The sequence below is a fragment of the Azolla caroliniana genome, unplaced genomic scaffold (genome assembly GCF_043228905.1).
Source record: "Azolla caroliniana isolate FFs.n. ecotype wild unplaced genomic scaffold, voAzoCaro1.0.p SCAF_15, whole genome shotgun sequence".
Classification (NCBI taxonomy): Eukaryota; Viridiplantae; Streptophyta; class Polypodiopsida; order Salviniales; family Salviniaceae; genus Azolla; species Azolla caroliniana.
Window position 1 is genome coordinate 3,261,939 of NW_028230450.1, and position 13,902 is coordinate 3,275,840.

Consider the following 13,902-nt stretch of genomic DNA (forward strand, 5'->3'; position numbering starts at 1 on the left):
TATTTGTAGCTCAATGTGGATTTGATTTCTCAAATTATCTTCATGTGCGCACAAATCTTGTGCGTATGTATAATCACATGTTTTAAGAGCCACAAACTTTTTGCGACAAAAATTTAGTGTTTCTTGGAATTTGCATATACTTAATGTAACATATTGCACAGAATACATCTGCTTTAAGGTTCATTTCATTAGGGGAGAAAGAATTGACAAAATAGGCATATTTTTGTGGAATGTAACAAGATTATTCATGTAGTTTATAAGTCCAAACTAATTAACTTTACGTTTTGTTTTGGATAATAAACCCATGTACTTGTTTTGGATCACTAAACCTAGGTCCATTTTGATTAAGAATTTTGGAAAATCTCATGGAGAACCATTAGTCTCTTGAGAACCATATATTTCAAGGATTTGTATAAAATTTTACAAAATTGAGTCGATGGTTTAAGATCATTATGAAATTGTATAATGTTAAAGTGCCACATTTTGGTGAAAATAATGTTCTTCCTAGAACAATCCACCAAACGGTATAAAGCCTAGGAAATCATTTTATGGAATTTCCTAATCTAACATCTTATTCATGTATCTTGCATGCAATATTAAGAACCAGTAATTCAACACCAAAATATACCCATGAATAAAGAGGTTGGAGCCTTTCCTTGAACTCAATGTGAGTTTAATAGCATGCCTATTGGGCCAAGCTCTTGCTTTGTTTTACATTCACTTGGATTTGAAGCAAATAGCTACTTTTGTTCGGGGTCACATTTCATTATACCCTTTCCCTCATTACCTTGTTGCATTGCTTGTGTGTCTCTATTGTGTGGGCCATCCTAACATATCTTCAAGAATCACTTTTAAAAAGCCAAGCATTTGAATATGCTATGATTGTTTGTTGGATGTCCATGTTTTTGCGCTAGCTTACGTGTAACAGGCTATTTTGAAATATTAGAATCTACATCTTGGAATCTCAAGAATGGGGGTACTTTTGAAGGCTCTATTCAATTCATACAAATCCTAACATTTGAAAGCTAGGATTCACATTTACTTTTAAAGCTTTACGCAAAATATTTTCAAAGATTGATAGGAAATCATTCTAGTTTCTTTCGGGTTCCAAAACCTCTTAAGGTTATCGAAGAATATATGTCTTGACATTTATAATTGTAATCATTATACCATGGCATAACAGCAAACATTTTATAATTAATTTCTCTCTCCACATCCATGGGAACATGAAGGTTTCGAGTGTGCTCAATTTGTTCTCTTTTCGAACTTGGATATCAAATGACATTTATAACCAGCAAACATTAATTCATTGATTTCTATTGCCTTCGGGATAGTTGGGTTGGACAGCATGCATAAAATTGATTGATCATTAGTGTAGAGCATAGTTTGCTTTAGGAACTTTATGCTCTTTATGGTTTCGGATAAAACTTTAATTTAATAACCTATCAAACTTTATGTTTGAGTTGGCGCCAAAGAGCATTGCCACTAGGTGGTGTAGTTACTTTTCACAGTGAAAGAATAGGAGCTCCTATATTTTTACTGGGTTTTCCTTGGAGAGGCATTTTATGCGTCCGGAAAGGTATATTGTTGCTCTTCCCCCTCCCTCTTTCCTTTTGTCTAAACTTCTACATGGTTTTAGTACTATGGTCCTTGTGCATCTAGCATTTCATTCAATTCAAGCAAGTTTGAGTTGATGTTCGCACATGAACATTTCACACAAATAACAAAATGCATCAAATGAAATATGGAAGTGTAACAAATCAATAGAAATCTACAACATGTTAACAATTTTGATTACAAGCTATATGTCAACTAATGTAATCCACTACATATTTAGTGAATATAAAAATCAATAAAATTTTATAAGAATTTGTCGGTTTCAATTAGAATAAAAAGATGAACAAGTACATCTAGTATTTATTCATTAGTTCCTTTTGTCCAACATCTTCTATCTTTATTATTTTCATTGTCTTCTGCACTCTTATAGTGTCTAGCATTAATTAATATTTGTTTATTCCTCCCTTGAATTCTTGGATAGGTAGTTTATATTGTAGAATCGACATCATGAAAAAAGATAGAACAAATGATAGAAACCACACTGGGAAGGCTAACACGTTATTACAACAAACAAACAGGTTTTAATGTCCACAACAGAACAAATACGATAATTGAGAAACCCCAAGTTTGATCTTTACCACAACCTTGACCTCATCCCATAAATTGATTTGTTCTCTTTTGGACATTAAAATTTGTTTGTTTGTCGTAAGAATGTGTTAGCCTTCCCAATGTGGTTTCTATCATTTGTTTCTTCATTTGTTCTATCTTCTCCTTGTCATTTATACAAACCCTTATCACATGGACATGATACTATTACTAATTCACAATCACCAATATTTTTTAAGCTCATAGTGAAGGATATCAAGGATTACTTGGTGTTGTTGCACATGTTTGTGCCACTGTAGTTTGTGGATCTTTATAGATCCTTAGTGGGCTCATTGTGTCATAAGAATAAAACTGGTTGATAAATGAGCTACATAAGAAATAATGGGTTGATGGAAAACACATTTTGTCAACAAGGTATCCAAAAAAGTGTATGCAACTAAGTAGCGTCATATATTTATTGTACCTTTGAACACCTGCAGTAACTAGCCAAAGTTTTACGTTTAATGTTAGAGGTAGCTACTAATGTAAACATATGGTAAGGATAATATAGATAATTAGATAAGAGAGGAGAGATAGAAAGAAGGGCGTCGATCCACCCGACCACCCCCGATTGAAGGGATCGAGACAGACTCGAGCCTCGATCGACGTCCCATACCACCATTGTGGCATCAAGTCGTACCTAGTACTGGCATGCTCACTACAAGAGTTGATCCACCACAAGGACAAAGTCTCGATATAGTCGATAATGTGTCAAATGAGCGTAGTTAGGCCTCATATTTATAGCCAAACCTAAGGCCCACGGGCAAAGTTCACACTTTGCCTTAATGGGTTGTCTCAATCTCAAGGAAGTAATTCTTCCCTTCTTTACACTCTCGTTTAACCCTCACACTTTATCCACGTGTAAAGAATACTACGGTATAATGTTACCACGGGATATTATATGGTCATGCCCGTAACATTTAATCATAGAAGTCTTTAATAGTGTTGGGTTAATATGCATCTATGTCCATAGCTCATAATTGTGAAATTTACACAATATTTCTATCTGAATGAGAATGAGATCATTCCTATATCATTTGCCTCATCAGAAGATGAAGAACATGCACAGTTACATCCTACTAAGGGAATTCACAAGGATGCACTTGGTAGTAAATGGAGGGAGGAGGGCTTAGATGACACACATATGCAAGCTTAATTAATAGAGAAAGTTGTGAGCAACTGACTTGTCTAAAAAGTGCAAATCCTTTCTCTGACTTATCAGCCATAAAGCCCTCCCAATTGGTAAACAACTACAACTGAGAGGCAAAGATGGTGCTTGTAAGAGCTGCAACTATGATTCATAGTCAATTGGACATTGATTATGGTCTTGCACATATACAAATATGATTTAGGAAAGAATTATACACATTCTAGTGGCATGCAACATGGAAGGCTCGATTTCATTTGGTTATGCTATATGGTGGTCTCTACAAAAAAGGCGTGGATGTGTGGAGCACATGACTCCTCCTTAGCCCTCATAGTGCACATAACCCACTAGACATGGATAATGCTTGCATGTACACAATTTTGGGGATCACGAAATCTACGAAAAGCATGGTTAACTATGGCATCAATCGGTATGTGGAACATTTGGAAATACCGATGTCTCAAATAGTACTCAGGATAAACACACACAATTGCAAATGTCATCACAACTATATGGATTGATCTAGTGGTATCCTTGCATGTACAATTCGAAAACCTACAAGGAGATTCAGAGTCTCAAGAGTTGGCATGGGCACAATTTATCTCCCTTTTGGAATCCACACCATTGGTGGACTTCATGTTAGGACATCCGAAATGGTGCTTCCAGCTGCCTCACTGGCGCTACCCCCCTTTGCTAGCACCCATATTGTTTTCAATGATATCAATGTCTAGTTGCATTCAAAAGCTTGCTAGTTGTGTCTTGATGCTTATTGAAAAATAACAGGTTTTGTCAGGCAGTTGTTTATTGTTATGTGGACAACGATTGCCCACCTTTCTTTTATCTAAGATGTCACACAACTATAGCCCAATATATATGAAAACAATCTATAAATAGTAGAGTATCTATAGATACTTAGCGTGTACATAGCGTAATTTGTATATGCAATTCACATAACTAATGGGAATCAGTTTTTTTTTCGGGAACAAAATTTTTATATGATTGCCTAAACCTTCAATATAAGAACTACAAGAAACTGAAATTGCATGTAAAACATCATATTCTTTTATTCCCATAGCACCAATTTAATCTATGGTTACCTTATTAAAATCTTGTTATTTGTAAATCAATATGAGGTGAAGCCCCAAGTAATTGGTTTGGTGTTAGTGTCATTGTATATATTTATAGTATGAGCCTTGAGGCCATGCACCCAAACACAATTTGCTTCTAAATATATGGTTTTATAACTCACTTTCCACAATCTCAAGGTTTAGAACAATACATTGACCAAAGCAATGTTATAGATCATCACAATGAAATGACAAGTTGCTTACTATTTCTTGAAACATTCAAGGAAGTATATATGCTCCCCTAGATTTTATGTTTTTTGAAATTATTCAATCATTGTCTACTCTATGTAATGTAATTGTGGCTTTCAATTTTGATACAATGAAATGCAATATGATTCTTTATTTGTCAATACAATGATTAACTTTACCCTTTAAAATGCAATGCTATTGATTTTGCTCTTTATATTGTAATGGTGTAAAGTCTTTTTTTTTGAGCAAAAATTTAGCATGGATTATATCAAACTAAATATAGGAGGTTAGAATTTCTATAGCCTAGGTTGGAGATTATATATACAATAATTTATGGGGATGTCTATAGCATCTTATGCATTGCATTTGTTGTGATTTATCATGTTGTCGTGCTTAATTTTGAACCTATCTATTCCTGGAAAGGGTCGTGGTTGGGGTTGGATAAGTGTCACTCTTTTAGATGTACTTGTTTAGTAGTGTCAATAGCCACTTGCCCTTAGAAATTCTCTCATTCATATAAAGCTCTTTTGAAAGTATGACCATTCCAATCAATATAAAATTTCTAATAAGGGCATAGGTCTTAAACAAAAACAAACGGCAAAAGTTTCACATAAGTTTGGGATCATAGTGAACATAAACTACTACAACAAATTTTAAGGTAGAAAATTTTCAAAAATATTCGAACAAGAATAATTGATCATTGTGTCGTAAGATCCTACTTTTTTCTTGAAAAGAAGAAGACAAAGATGATAACCACAATGGTTAAGTATAACTTGAAAGCAAACTTTCAAAGCTAAGTAGTAGGCTAAATCATGTGGATGGTGATTGAATTTTGATAGGAAATATTGTCACGACACACACACACACAATGAACATATGGACCATGGTCCACAAGCTTGTCTTTTTTTAAGTAAGATATGAAACTCATATCATTCTACCAAATATTCATATATTTAATATATCATTCAAGATGCTATTATGAACAAGACTCATTGATTGTCACATGGAATGTCTTATATTTTGTTTGCTCCCTCCTTGATTACGTGTACTGCAACTTCACAAATGCATACACGCTATATTTCGAGTTAGGTTGCTTCGACTACCTATAGAAGTATGTATGCATGCATCTTTCTGAAGAGGACTTCATGTGTCATGGAGATACCTTTGACAACAACAATGTTTGAAATGGACTAAAAAGCTCTGAATACATAAAATATACGAAACAATATGTACATGATGATTTGGAAAAAATGTGATGCATATCTATACCATATTGGATAAGCTTGATTGGTTGGGTAATCTATCATATTCAAAAAAAATTGCTATGTCCAAAATGTTCCAGATAAATGTTGTGAAAATTTAGACATTGGTCTGTTGATGCAATTTTTTGTTTAATGGTATCTCTTGGATTTAGACGACAAGAAAGAGGATCTTAGTCCTTACAACGTGCACCACTTGGGCAACTTGGACTCATATAGTACCCACACTAATATGAAGCCCGATGAACCTATATTCCAATCAACAGTAAATTGATCACATAAGCTTTAACTAGGATAAAGGTAAAAGTAACTAGCGTGACCCATTAGGGTGTAGAGTCTTCTTCTTTTTGCACATTGGAACCAAACATTTTGTCCAATAACAAAAGAACAAAGTAGATGTAGTGGTTTAAATTAGGTTACATGTCAATATTATCATTATTTCAGACGAAATAAACATGTGACATGGTTAAAATTGATTGCATGTCCATCTATCATTTGTAAGGTCTAATATAGATTATGTTTTAAGCATACTATGTGTTGATTTGATATTATAGCCTATAGGTGAAGTTGCTATTGATCAAAGCCTATTCTATTTGTGCATGCCCGACATGAGAGCTTCTCGATTATAAGAAGACTTTAGGAAAGACCCTCTATGTTGATTGTAAATATTAATGCAAAATCCCAACGACAACATCTATGAGAAAACATGACAGTGTGCTATGAATAAAGCTTTCTTTATGGTTTTAGCCAAATACAACTAAACATTGTATATTTTCATTGTTCTAACAATTGAGAGACAAATGTATAAATAGATCAATATAGCTTGGGTTGCCAAGGTATATTATGTCGAGGATAACATTAAGGTATGGTTAGCATATATTTCTTTGAGAGGAGGTTAGAATTGTGGGTTCAAACTTCATACACAAAAAGAGGAACTAAAAGCAATGCAACCAGTAGGTAGAAGCCATGTGGTAGCTATATTTTTATATATCCATTGTATTGGTTAGACTAAGGTACCATTATGCAAAGATAAACTTTGAAACTTCCAACACAAAAAGAAGCTAGATAAAAGAGAATGTGTGGTATTGCGAGTAGACAAGGCATATCATGCTTCACAACTCTTTATGAAAGAAAAAGTTGTGTTCTAGACACCATGTTTTCGTGTTTGATTTCAATGTTCTTTCCTTTTTCAGATTGAATACGAAATATTGTATTACAATCAAACAAAAAGCAAAAGAGGATATGAGGTGAACCAAAGAGAAGAGTGCATCAAGTGAGCAAAGGAAACAAGGATCTCACCTACATATATCTTCGAAGGGAAACTATTGCCTTTAATAGCATCAAACTCCTACCATCTTTATACATAGTGCTTTTATAAGGTGATTGCTATTAGTCTCAAACCCTAGTTTGGGTCGTAAATAGTGAATCGTGTAAAGCCATTTTCTTAGGAAAAAGAACACTTTACTAAATATTTGTGTATTTAGTACAACAAATGATGTAACAATAGAACCATTCACTATAAGACTTTTGCTTTACGTCATGTTAATGACCTTGCATTCCGATGATCATATTGCTTCACTTGGCATATGAGAGCAACAATGTGCCTAGCGAGAACGAAAACTCAATGATAAAATTGATATCGGCTAGGAGATTACGCAAGTGAATTTTTTGTTTGTGTTCACATTCTCAATGCCCAAGACGCTGAGGTTATAATGCGTTCATTTCACAGGTGCTTTACATTGCACAGGTGATTTACATTGCTAACATAATGATCACATTATAAGTTCTCACTAATTTACTAGCGTAAAGCGCATAGCTAATATGTATGAGACTAGTGGTGATTGAACTTCATGGCCAAGGATTGGTTTGTGCAGTGAAATGACGATGTGACCAAAATTAACGAGTGCATTTGTCTGTCCTTGTGCAAATCAGACATGGTGAGCAAGTATCTCATGTGCCTTGTACCGAGTGCCCACCCCCTCAAAGGGTGGGGGGGGGGGGAAGAGAGAGAGATGATTAAATAATAGTGGAAAAGAGAGGAGGAAAAAAGGGTCTTATGAAAGAGTCTAAAAACATTAGGAAAAGATAACCTCTAAAATAGATGGAAGGATATACCATTTTGAGAGAGAGAGAGAGAGACACACACACACACACACACAAATAATAAAATTAACCAATACTAATAATAGCAATGGGTCAAGTTAAGCAAGAGTGAAGGCAAAAAAAATGAGTCAAAAGGGTATTCAAGCTAAGTCAGAGGCCATTATGCATGATTTGATTTCGTTTCTCAAGCCAGGGAGCGTGTGGTGCTTGGATCGAGCTTCGACATTCAAGCAAACACGCACACACGCACACATGTTACCCACCATCTCACTTGAATGCTCAATGCTTTTGACACTAATATTATGTAACGAGGTATCAATCAATCAATCAATATTATATTATATTATATATATATATATATCAGATGGATGTTAGATCAAAGTTCGGCTCGGAAGTTGTCCAGCTAGGGAAGCAGACCGAGCTCTTCTGTCTTGGATCGTGTCAAATCACAAGCGGTGTTCTGCCTGTCACTTGACTCGACTCTCAACATAGTTTAGATACCATAAACTTCCCTCCTTGAGAGAGAGAGAGAGAGAGAGAGAGAGAGAGAGAGCAACGCTTTTGTATTCGATGGTAGACATGGAGTGAAAGCATATCTATGAAAGTTGAAGGGAGTACTAATGTGGCAATTTTCTTTATTGGAGCAAGTGGAAATCCTTTCCTTTGTGGAATGTTCGTCTTGCCTATTGGCAATTCAACATGTTCCATTACCCATGTAGTGTAGTGTAGTTAGTGGGTGACCATTCTTCATGGTCACACCCATTGTAAGTAGTGTTTTTTACACACATTTATTAATATAATTGTGTGTTTTCACCAAGAGAGAGAGAGAGAGAGAGAGAGAGATTCATTCCATTCCATTCCATTCATGTCCCCAGGTATCGTGGGTGTCTGTGTCTGGGACATAAATGTGACAATGTTCGCTTTGTTCATTCGGTGGAATGCCAGTTTCTCGGGTCTTCCGACACTAAGACCCGACACTCTCCATTGAATCCCCATCTCATCTCTTCTCTTCTCTCTTTTTGGGGGGTTGGGGGGGGGGGGGAAGCTTTCCATATTTATGGAAAATACCCCTAATACCCCCCCCCCCCCCCCCAAAAAAACCTCTCTTTCTCTCTCTATTCTGTATATAAGTTTTCAATATCTATAGAAATACCCCTGCTCTGTTTCTGTCTGTCTGTGTGCCTTGTCTGCTCTGTGTGCTGGTTTTGGGAACAGAGTGACAGAGAAAGAGAGAGCTATATATATATATACATATATGTACATATATTCTCTTTCTCTCTTCCTGTTTGCCTTTTCTTCTTCTCCATTCTCTCATTACATCAAAATGGAGACCTCCTCCTAATCTCTCTCTCTCTCTCTCTCTCTGTATATATACATATCTCTGTGTGTGTATATATACATATCTCTTTGTGTGTGTGTATATAGACATATCTCTCTGTGTGTGTTTATATACATATCTCTGTGTGCTTGTGTATATACATATCTCTCTGTGTTTGTATATACACATATCTCTCTTGGTGTGTATGTATACATATCTGTGTGTGTGTATATATACATATATATATGTATATGTGGTATCATCAATATAGATTCCATGGCCCCCCGCCGCTCCGATCCCAATTCCCTTCTCTCCACGGCTGCCGCCAACAACAGCATCGGCATCGGCGGAGGCGACACCATTAGAGATAGAGATCGGAGCGGCAGCAGCTCTCGATCGTCTCCGGAATATCCCGGGGAATATTCCGTCCCCGGGCCAGGAGGAGGCAGCCATCCCCCTCACGATGTGTCGCGGGTGAAGCTCATGTGTAGCTATGGCGGCCGGATTCTGCCTCGGCCTCACGACAACCACCTGCGGTACGTAGGCGGGGAGAGCCGGATCGTGGTGGTGGGCAGGACAGTCTCCTTCTCGGACCTCACAGCCAAGCTAGCCAGGACCTTCTCGGCTTCTTACCACAATTCCTCATCAAATTCATGCCCTAATTCCTCTTCTTCTTCTTCTCCTCCTCCACCTCCTCCTCCCCCTTCTTTGCTCCTCATCAAATACCAGCTCCCTGGCGAGGATCTCGATGCCCTCATCTCCGTCACTTCGGATGAAGACCTCGAGAATATGATGGAAGAATATGACAGGCTCAGCTCGGGGAATCGCTCCTCTTCTTCCACCTCCTCTTTGATTTCTAATTCGGCCTCCTCGATGATTTCTTCTTCTTCCTCTTCCTCTTCTTCTCGCCTCCGGCTGTTCTTGTTCCCTTTGAAACTGCAGCCTGAAGTATCTTCGAGGAGCAATAGCCAGTCTTCGAGCTTCTCGGACACGCGGGAGAGATGGTTCCTAGATGCTCTCAATGGCTCCTTACCAATGGCCCCTCCTCGAGACCTCCGCTCCGAATCCATCACATCTTCCATCTTCTCCGAAACGCCACCAGACAACTACAGCCATAACCTTCATGGTGGTGGCACCTCCTCTTCAACAACTAGTGGCCACGTTGATCTGCTTGAAGAATGGGCGGCAGCAATTAGCTATGGAAATAGCAGTAATCATCGTAGCTCACCTTCGGCAGATGCACATCTTCCATCTCCAACCCATCAAAATGCTGCTGATCTAAGTATGGATTCCACCCTTCCTTCCTCTAATTTGTTAGGTTCGTTGCTAGACCTTCAGCAACCTTCTTCTGCGATATCAGACGAGTTCTCTTCCGCTCCAGCCTCGCCTTCCTTATTACTCAAAACGAGGTCTCCTTCTGTGGCTCCCTCGTCTTCTTCTTCTGTGTCGGCCCCTCCTGTGGTCCTGTCTTTGTTGTCTGACAGGTCTCAATATGCTGTCACCAAAGGGCAGTCCGGACCTGGCACCGACAGCAATCTAATGGCATTGTGTGGTTATGGCGAATCAATATCACAATATCAAGATCAAAGGTTAGTGAATCAAACTGTAGATGGTGATGTCAGTAGTGGTGATGATGATGATGATGGTGATGATGATGATGCCAGGTTAGAGCAAGTATCGGGCTTCGAGAAAGTCCATGGCCATGAATTGATAACTGAAAGGTTGAACAAATTGAGTGTCGAGGAAGGATTTGTACAGCAAGGTATTCTTCCTTTGTTTCCCCTATTCGATGAGGATGTGATGACCCCCCCTTCATGTGGGAAATTTCAGAATCCAACAGAGTTTCAATTGATAGAGGAGGAAGGCTTGGTCTCGACCTCAATGCCCCCTATGGTTTCTTCACGACAAGGTATTCTACCCAGAAGCTTGAGTGAATCAATGGAAAGACAGCGAACAATGATGAATTCACGTGTGGCTTGCCGTCCCGTAACAGCTGAATCTGTAATCATGGGATCGAAGCCAGATGGAGATGAGACAATTGTACAACGAGATGAGTTCTCACCGCCATTGGTTCATCAATCACCGATAACGAATTCTACTCATCTTCTCAAGCCATTGGAGAAACCATCCAGAGAAGACAAGAATATCGTTATTCCAAATGCTAGCCCTGAAGATGCATTAGGGGAAGGAGGCCATTTCCAGCATCCTTTGTCTTTTAAGGCTGTTTCTTCTGCAATTACAAGCATATCTTCACCTTTGATACATCCTACAAGCATTCAATCGAAGATACATAGACCTTTGGAACCGATGGAGGAAGAAATTAAGTTTGGGGATCCTCATTTGTCTCAGGTAACTCCATTATCTATTGATTTGAACACATCACCATCACGAATAAATATGTCTCCAAGAAGGGCAGCTATAGTGCCAGTAACTGATGTAGAGTTGAATTATCAACAAACACTATTACCACAGCAGGGGTCTTTGGAAGATTTGAATGTTGTTTCTGGTGCAAACCCACCATCAATGTTTTCATTGATGGGTATTGAAGGTGTGAAGGGAAGTAAGTCCTCAAATGTGCATCAGCAAGGCAATGAAAACATAGATTTCCATAGGCAAATTAGGAGTGATCCGTTTACTACTGTCGTTGAGCCCATTAATAACAACCAAGACTACAGTCAATTCACTCCTTTAAGTCCTAGCACTCCAGAGAAGAAACCATTTGTTCAGAAAGTGGCTTTGCCTCATGCGGTCTCATCTGCACAATATGGCTACTTTGTTCATATGGAGCATCCAGATGCATCATCACATGCAACCAGGATGCCTTTGTACAATTTCACCTCCAATGTCATGATAGGAAATCCGGCTGGGGCGGTGCCTTATGTAGGTGCTAATCCTTTTGTGGACGACTTTAGTCAGAGTTCTTCTTATCAAGATGCACTGGATATTCTACCTCCGGATCAACCTCAAAGGCGTTATATGTGAGACACATGATGCACCTAAGAGGACGTTTTCATCAATAAAACCATGGCATGACAATAGACATAGAAAAAGAAATCGATGGCACGTGTTATACACTTCAGTCATCACTGTACAAAGTTCAGACCCACCTACCTCTTGTGTGAGTATATGCATATTTCATAATGTTGACTGTTGCTGTTTGAAATCTAGAGAAAAAGCTGGATTGTTAAATTTTGTACACCCACTTTGCTGGCGTCTTGAGATCTACATAGGTTTTATGTCTTTCCATATCCCCTATTTTTATCGTGTCTCTATTTTTACCGCTATTTTGGTGATTGTTACGGCTTGTTACCCTAGTAAGGACATCAATTAGCGCAGTTTTACTGTGCAAGAGTTCATTAATTTTTCAGCTTTGTGAATAGAAGGCAAGATGATGCCTTTGTTTTTGTATCACATCAGTGAATAATATAGAACATTTACTTCCATAAGCTTATGGCATGTGTCCCATTCTTTCAGGTACATATATAGATAACACTATTTTGTGTCTCATCGCATTAGTATATATTGTCTGGGTATTTTGATCTTGCACACAGCTAGCTGCAAGATTGTATTCTCTTAATTTTAAACAGAGGTTGATAGTTTTTATCACTCATATTATTGTCAAAGCAAAGCAAGGGTCGGTCAAGGAGCACATGTGAAGGATGGTAATCTCTCTTGAGTTTGAGTAGGCAAGATCAAGGCATCCTTGTTAACTGGATACTTGTAGATTAAAGATTAATACATCACTAATTTCCAAGTAAAAGCAATCGGGCAATTGCCATGATAGCAACAATGATGAAGTCTTCAAGATGGTGACCATGGACATCTCGTACAATTGTGACCCCCCATTTGAAGGCTCCTTGGAATGTGCTAAATCCACACTCATTACAAAATAATTGAAGTGGATGATAAATGATGGCATAAAAGTTATGTAGACAGATTTTTAAAATTCTCATCGATTTTGATTCTATGTAGTGAATAAGAGAATCTAAATTAAATTGTATCACTTTCAGGGAATCTTGTAATGAAATGAAAATGTCACCTTCATGATAGCATTATGGTATTCCAACAATTCAATCTTATCTTCCATCCTTCTTTTAATATGATTCACTCTTGCAACATCCAAGCATCATTTATGTATTGTTTTGAGCCCAAATAAAAGTGTCACCTTCAACATAACATTATGATATTCCAACAAGTGAGTCCTTTTGATATGATTCACTCCTACATCAAAGCAGCATTTATGTAATTGTTTCAAACCCAAAACTCTCACCATCATGTAAGGGTTACAACGCTATTTGGATATTTAAACTCAATTACTGGATCATATTAAAAGATGGAATGCATTCCATTCTTTGAAGAAAGTTTGATTGTTGCCTTACATCATATGGTTAAAATGATTATTCTAAATCCCAAATGTCGCCTGTTTAAGAGATTCAAAAAGTGCTCTAAACTGTCATCACCATCAAAGCAAGGAACAAAATTAAACTGATCAAGTAACAGATAATTGAATTCTGCATTATTAGATACGAAGTTATGTAGGACTAAAAGTTCGAGAAA

At 37.6% G+C, this 13,902-nt stretch overlaps 1 protein-coding gene across 2 annotated transcripts; it reads left to right on the forward strand.

Moving 5' to 3' along the window:
- The first annotated feature begins 9,516 nt into the window (after positions 1 to 9,516).
- Positions 9,517 to 12,791, forward strand: LOC147854369 (uncharacterized). Of its 2 annotated transcripts, none has more exons than XM_087331294.1 (2): positions 9,517 to 10,627; positions 10,706 to 12,791. In XM_087331294.1, exons 1-2 carry the CDS (start codon positions 9,622 to 9,624, stop codon positions 12,325 to 12,327), a joined length of 2,628 nt encoding a protein of 875 aa, XP_087187420.1. In that variant the 5' UTR covers positions 9,517 to 9,621; the 3' UTR covers positions 12,328 to 12,791. The 2 variants fall into 2 exon arrangements, with proteins under 2 accessions (XP_087187420.1, XP_087187419.1); XM_087331293.1 differs by having other exon boundaries at positions 9,518 to 10,934; positions 11,010 to 12,791.
- Positions 12,792 to 13,902: the final 1,111 nt, after the last annotated feature.

What these genes read in the sequence shown, in the direction of transcription:
- LOC147854369 (XM_087331293.1), top strand. Translation starts at nt 9,622, where the DNA reads ATGGCCCCCCGCCGCTCCGATCCCAATTCCCTTCTCTCCACGGCTGCC. An exon ending in TCACAATATCAAGATCAAAG is followed by an intron (nt 10,935 to 11,009) that starts GTTAGTGAATCA and finishes TGATGATGCCAG; the next exon opens with GTTAGAGCAAGTATCGGGCT.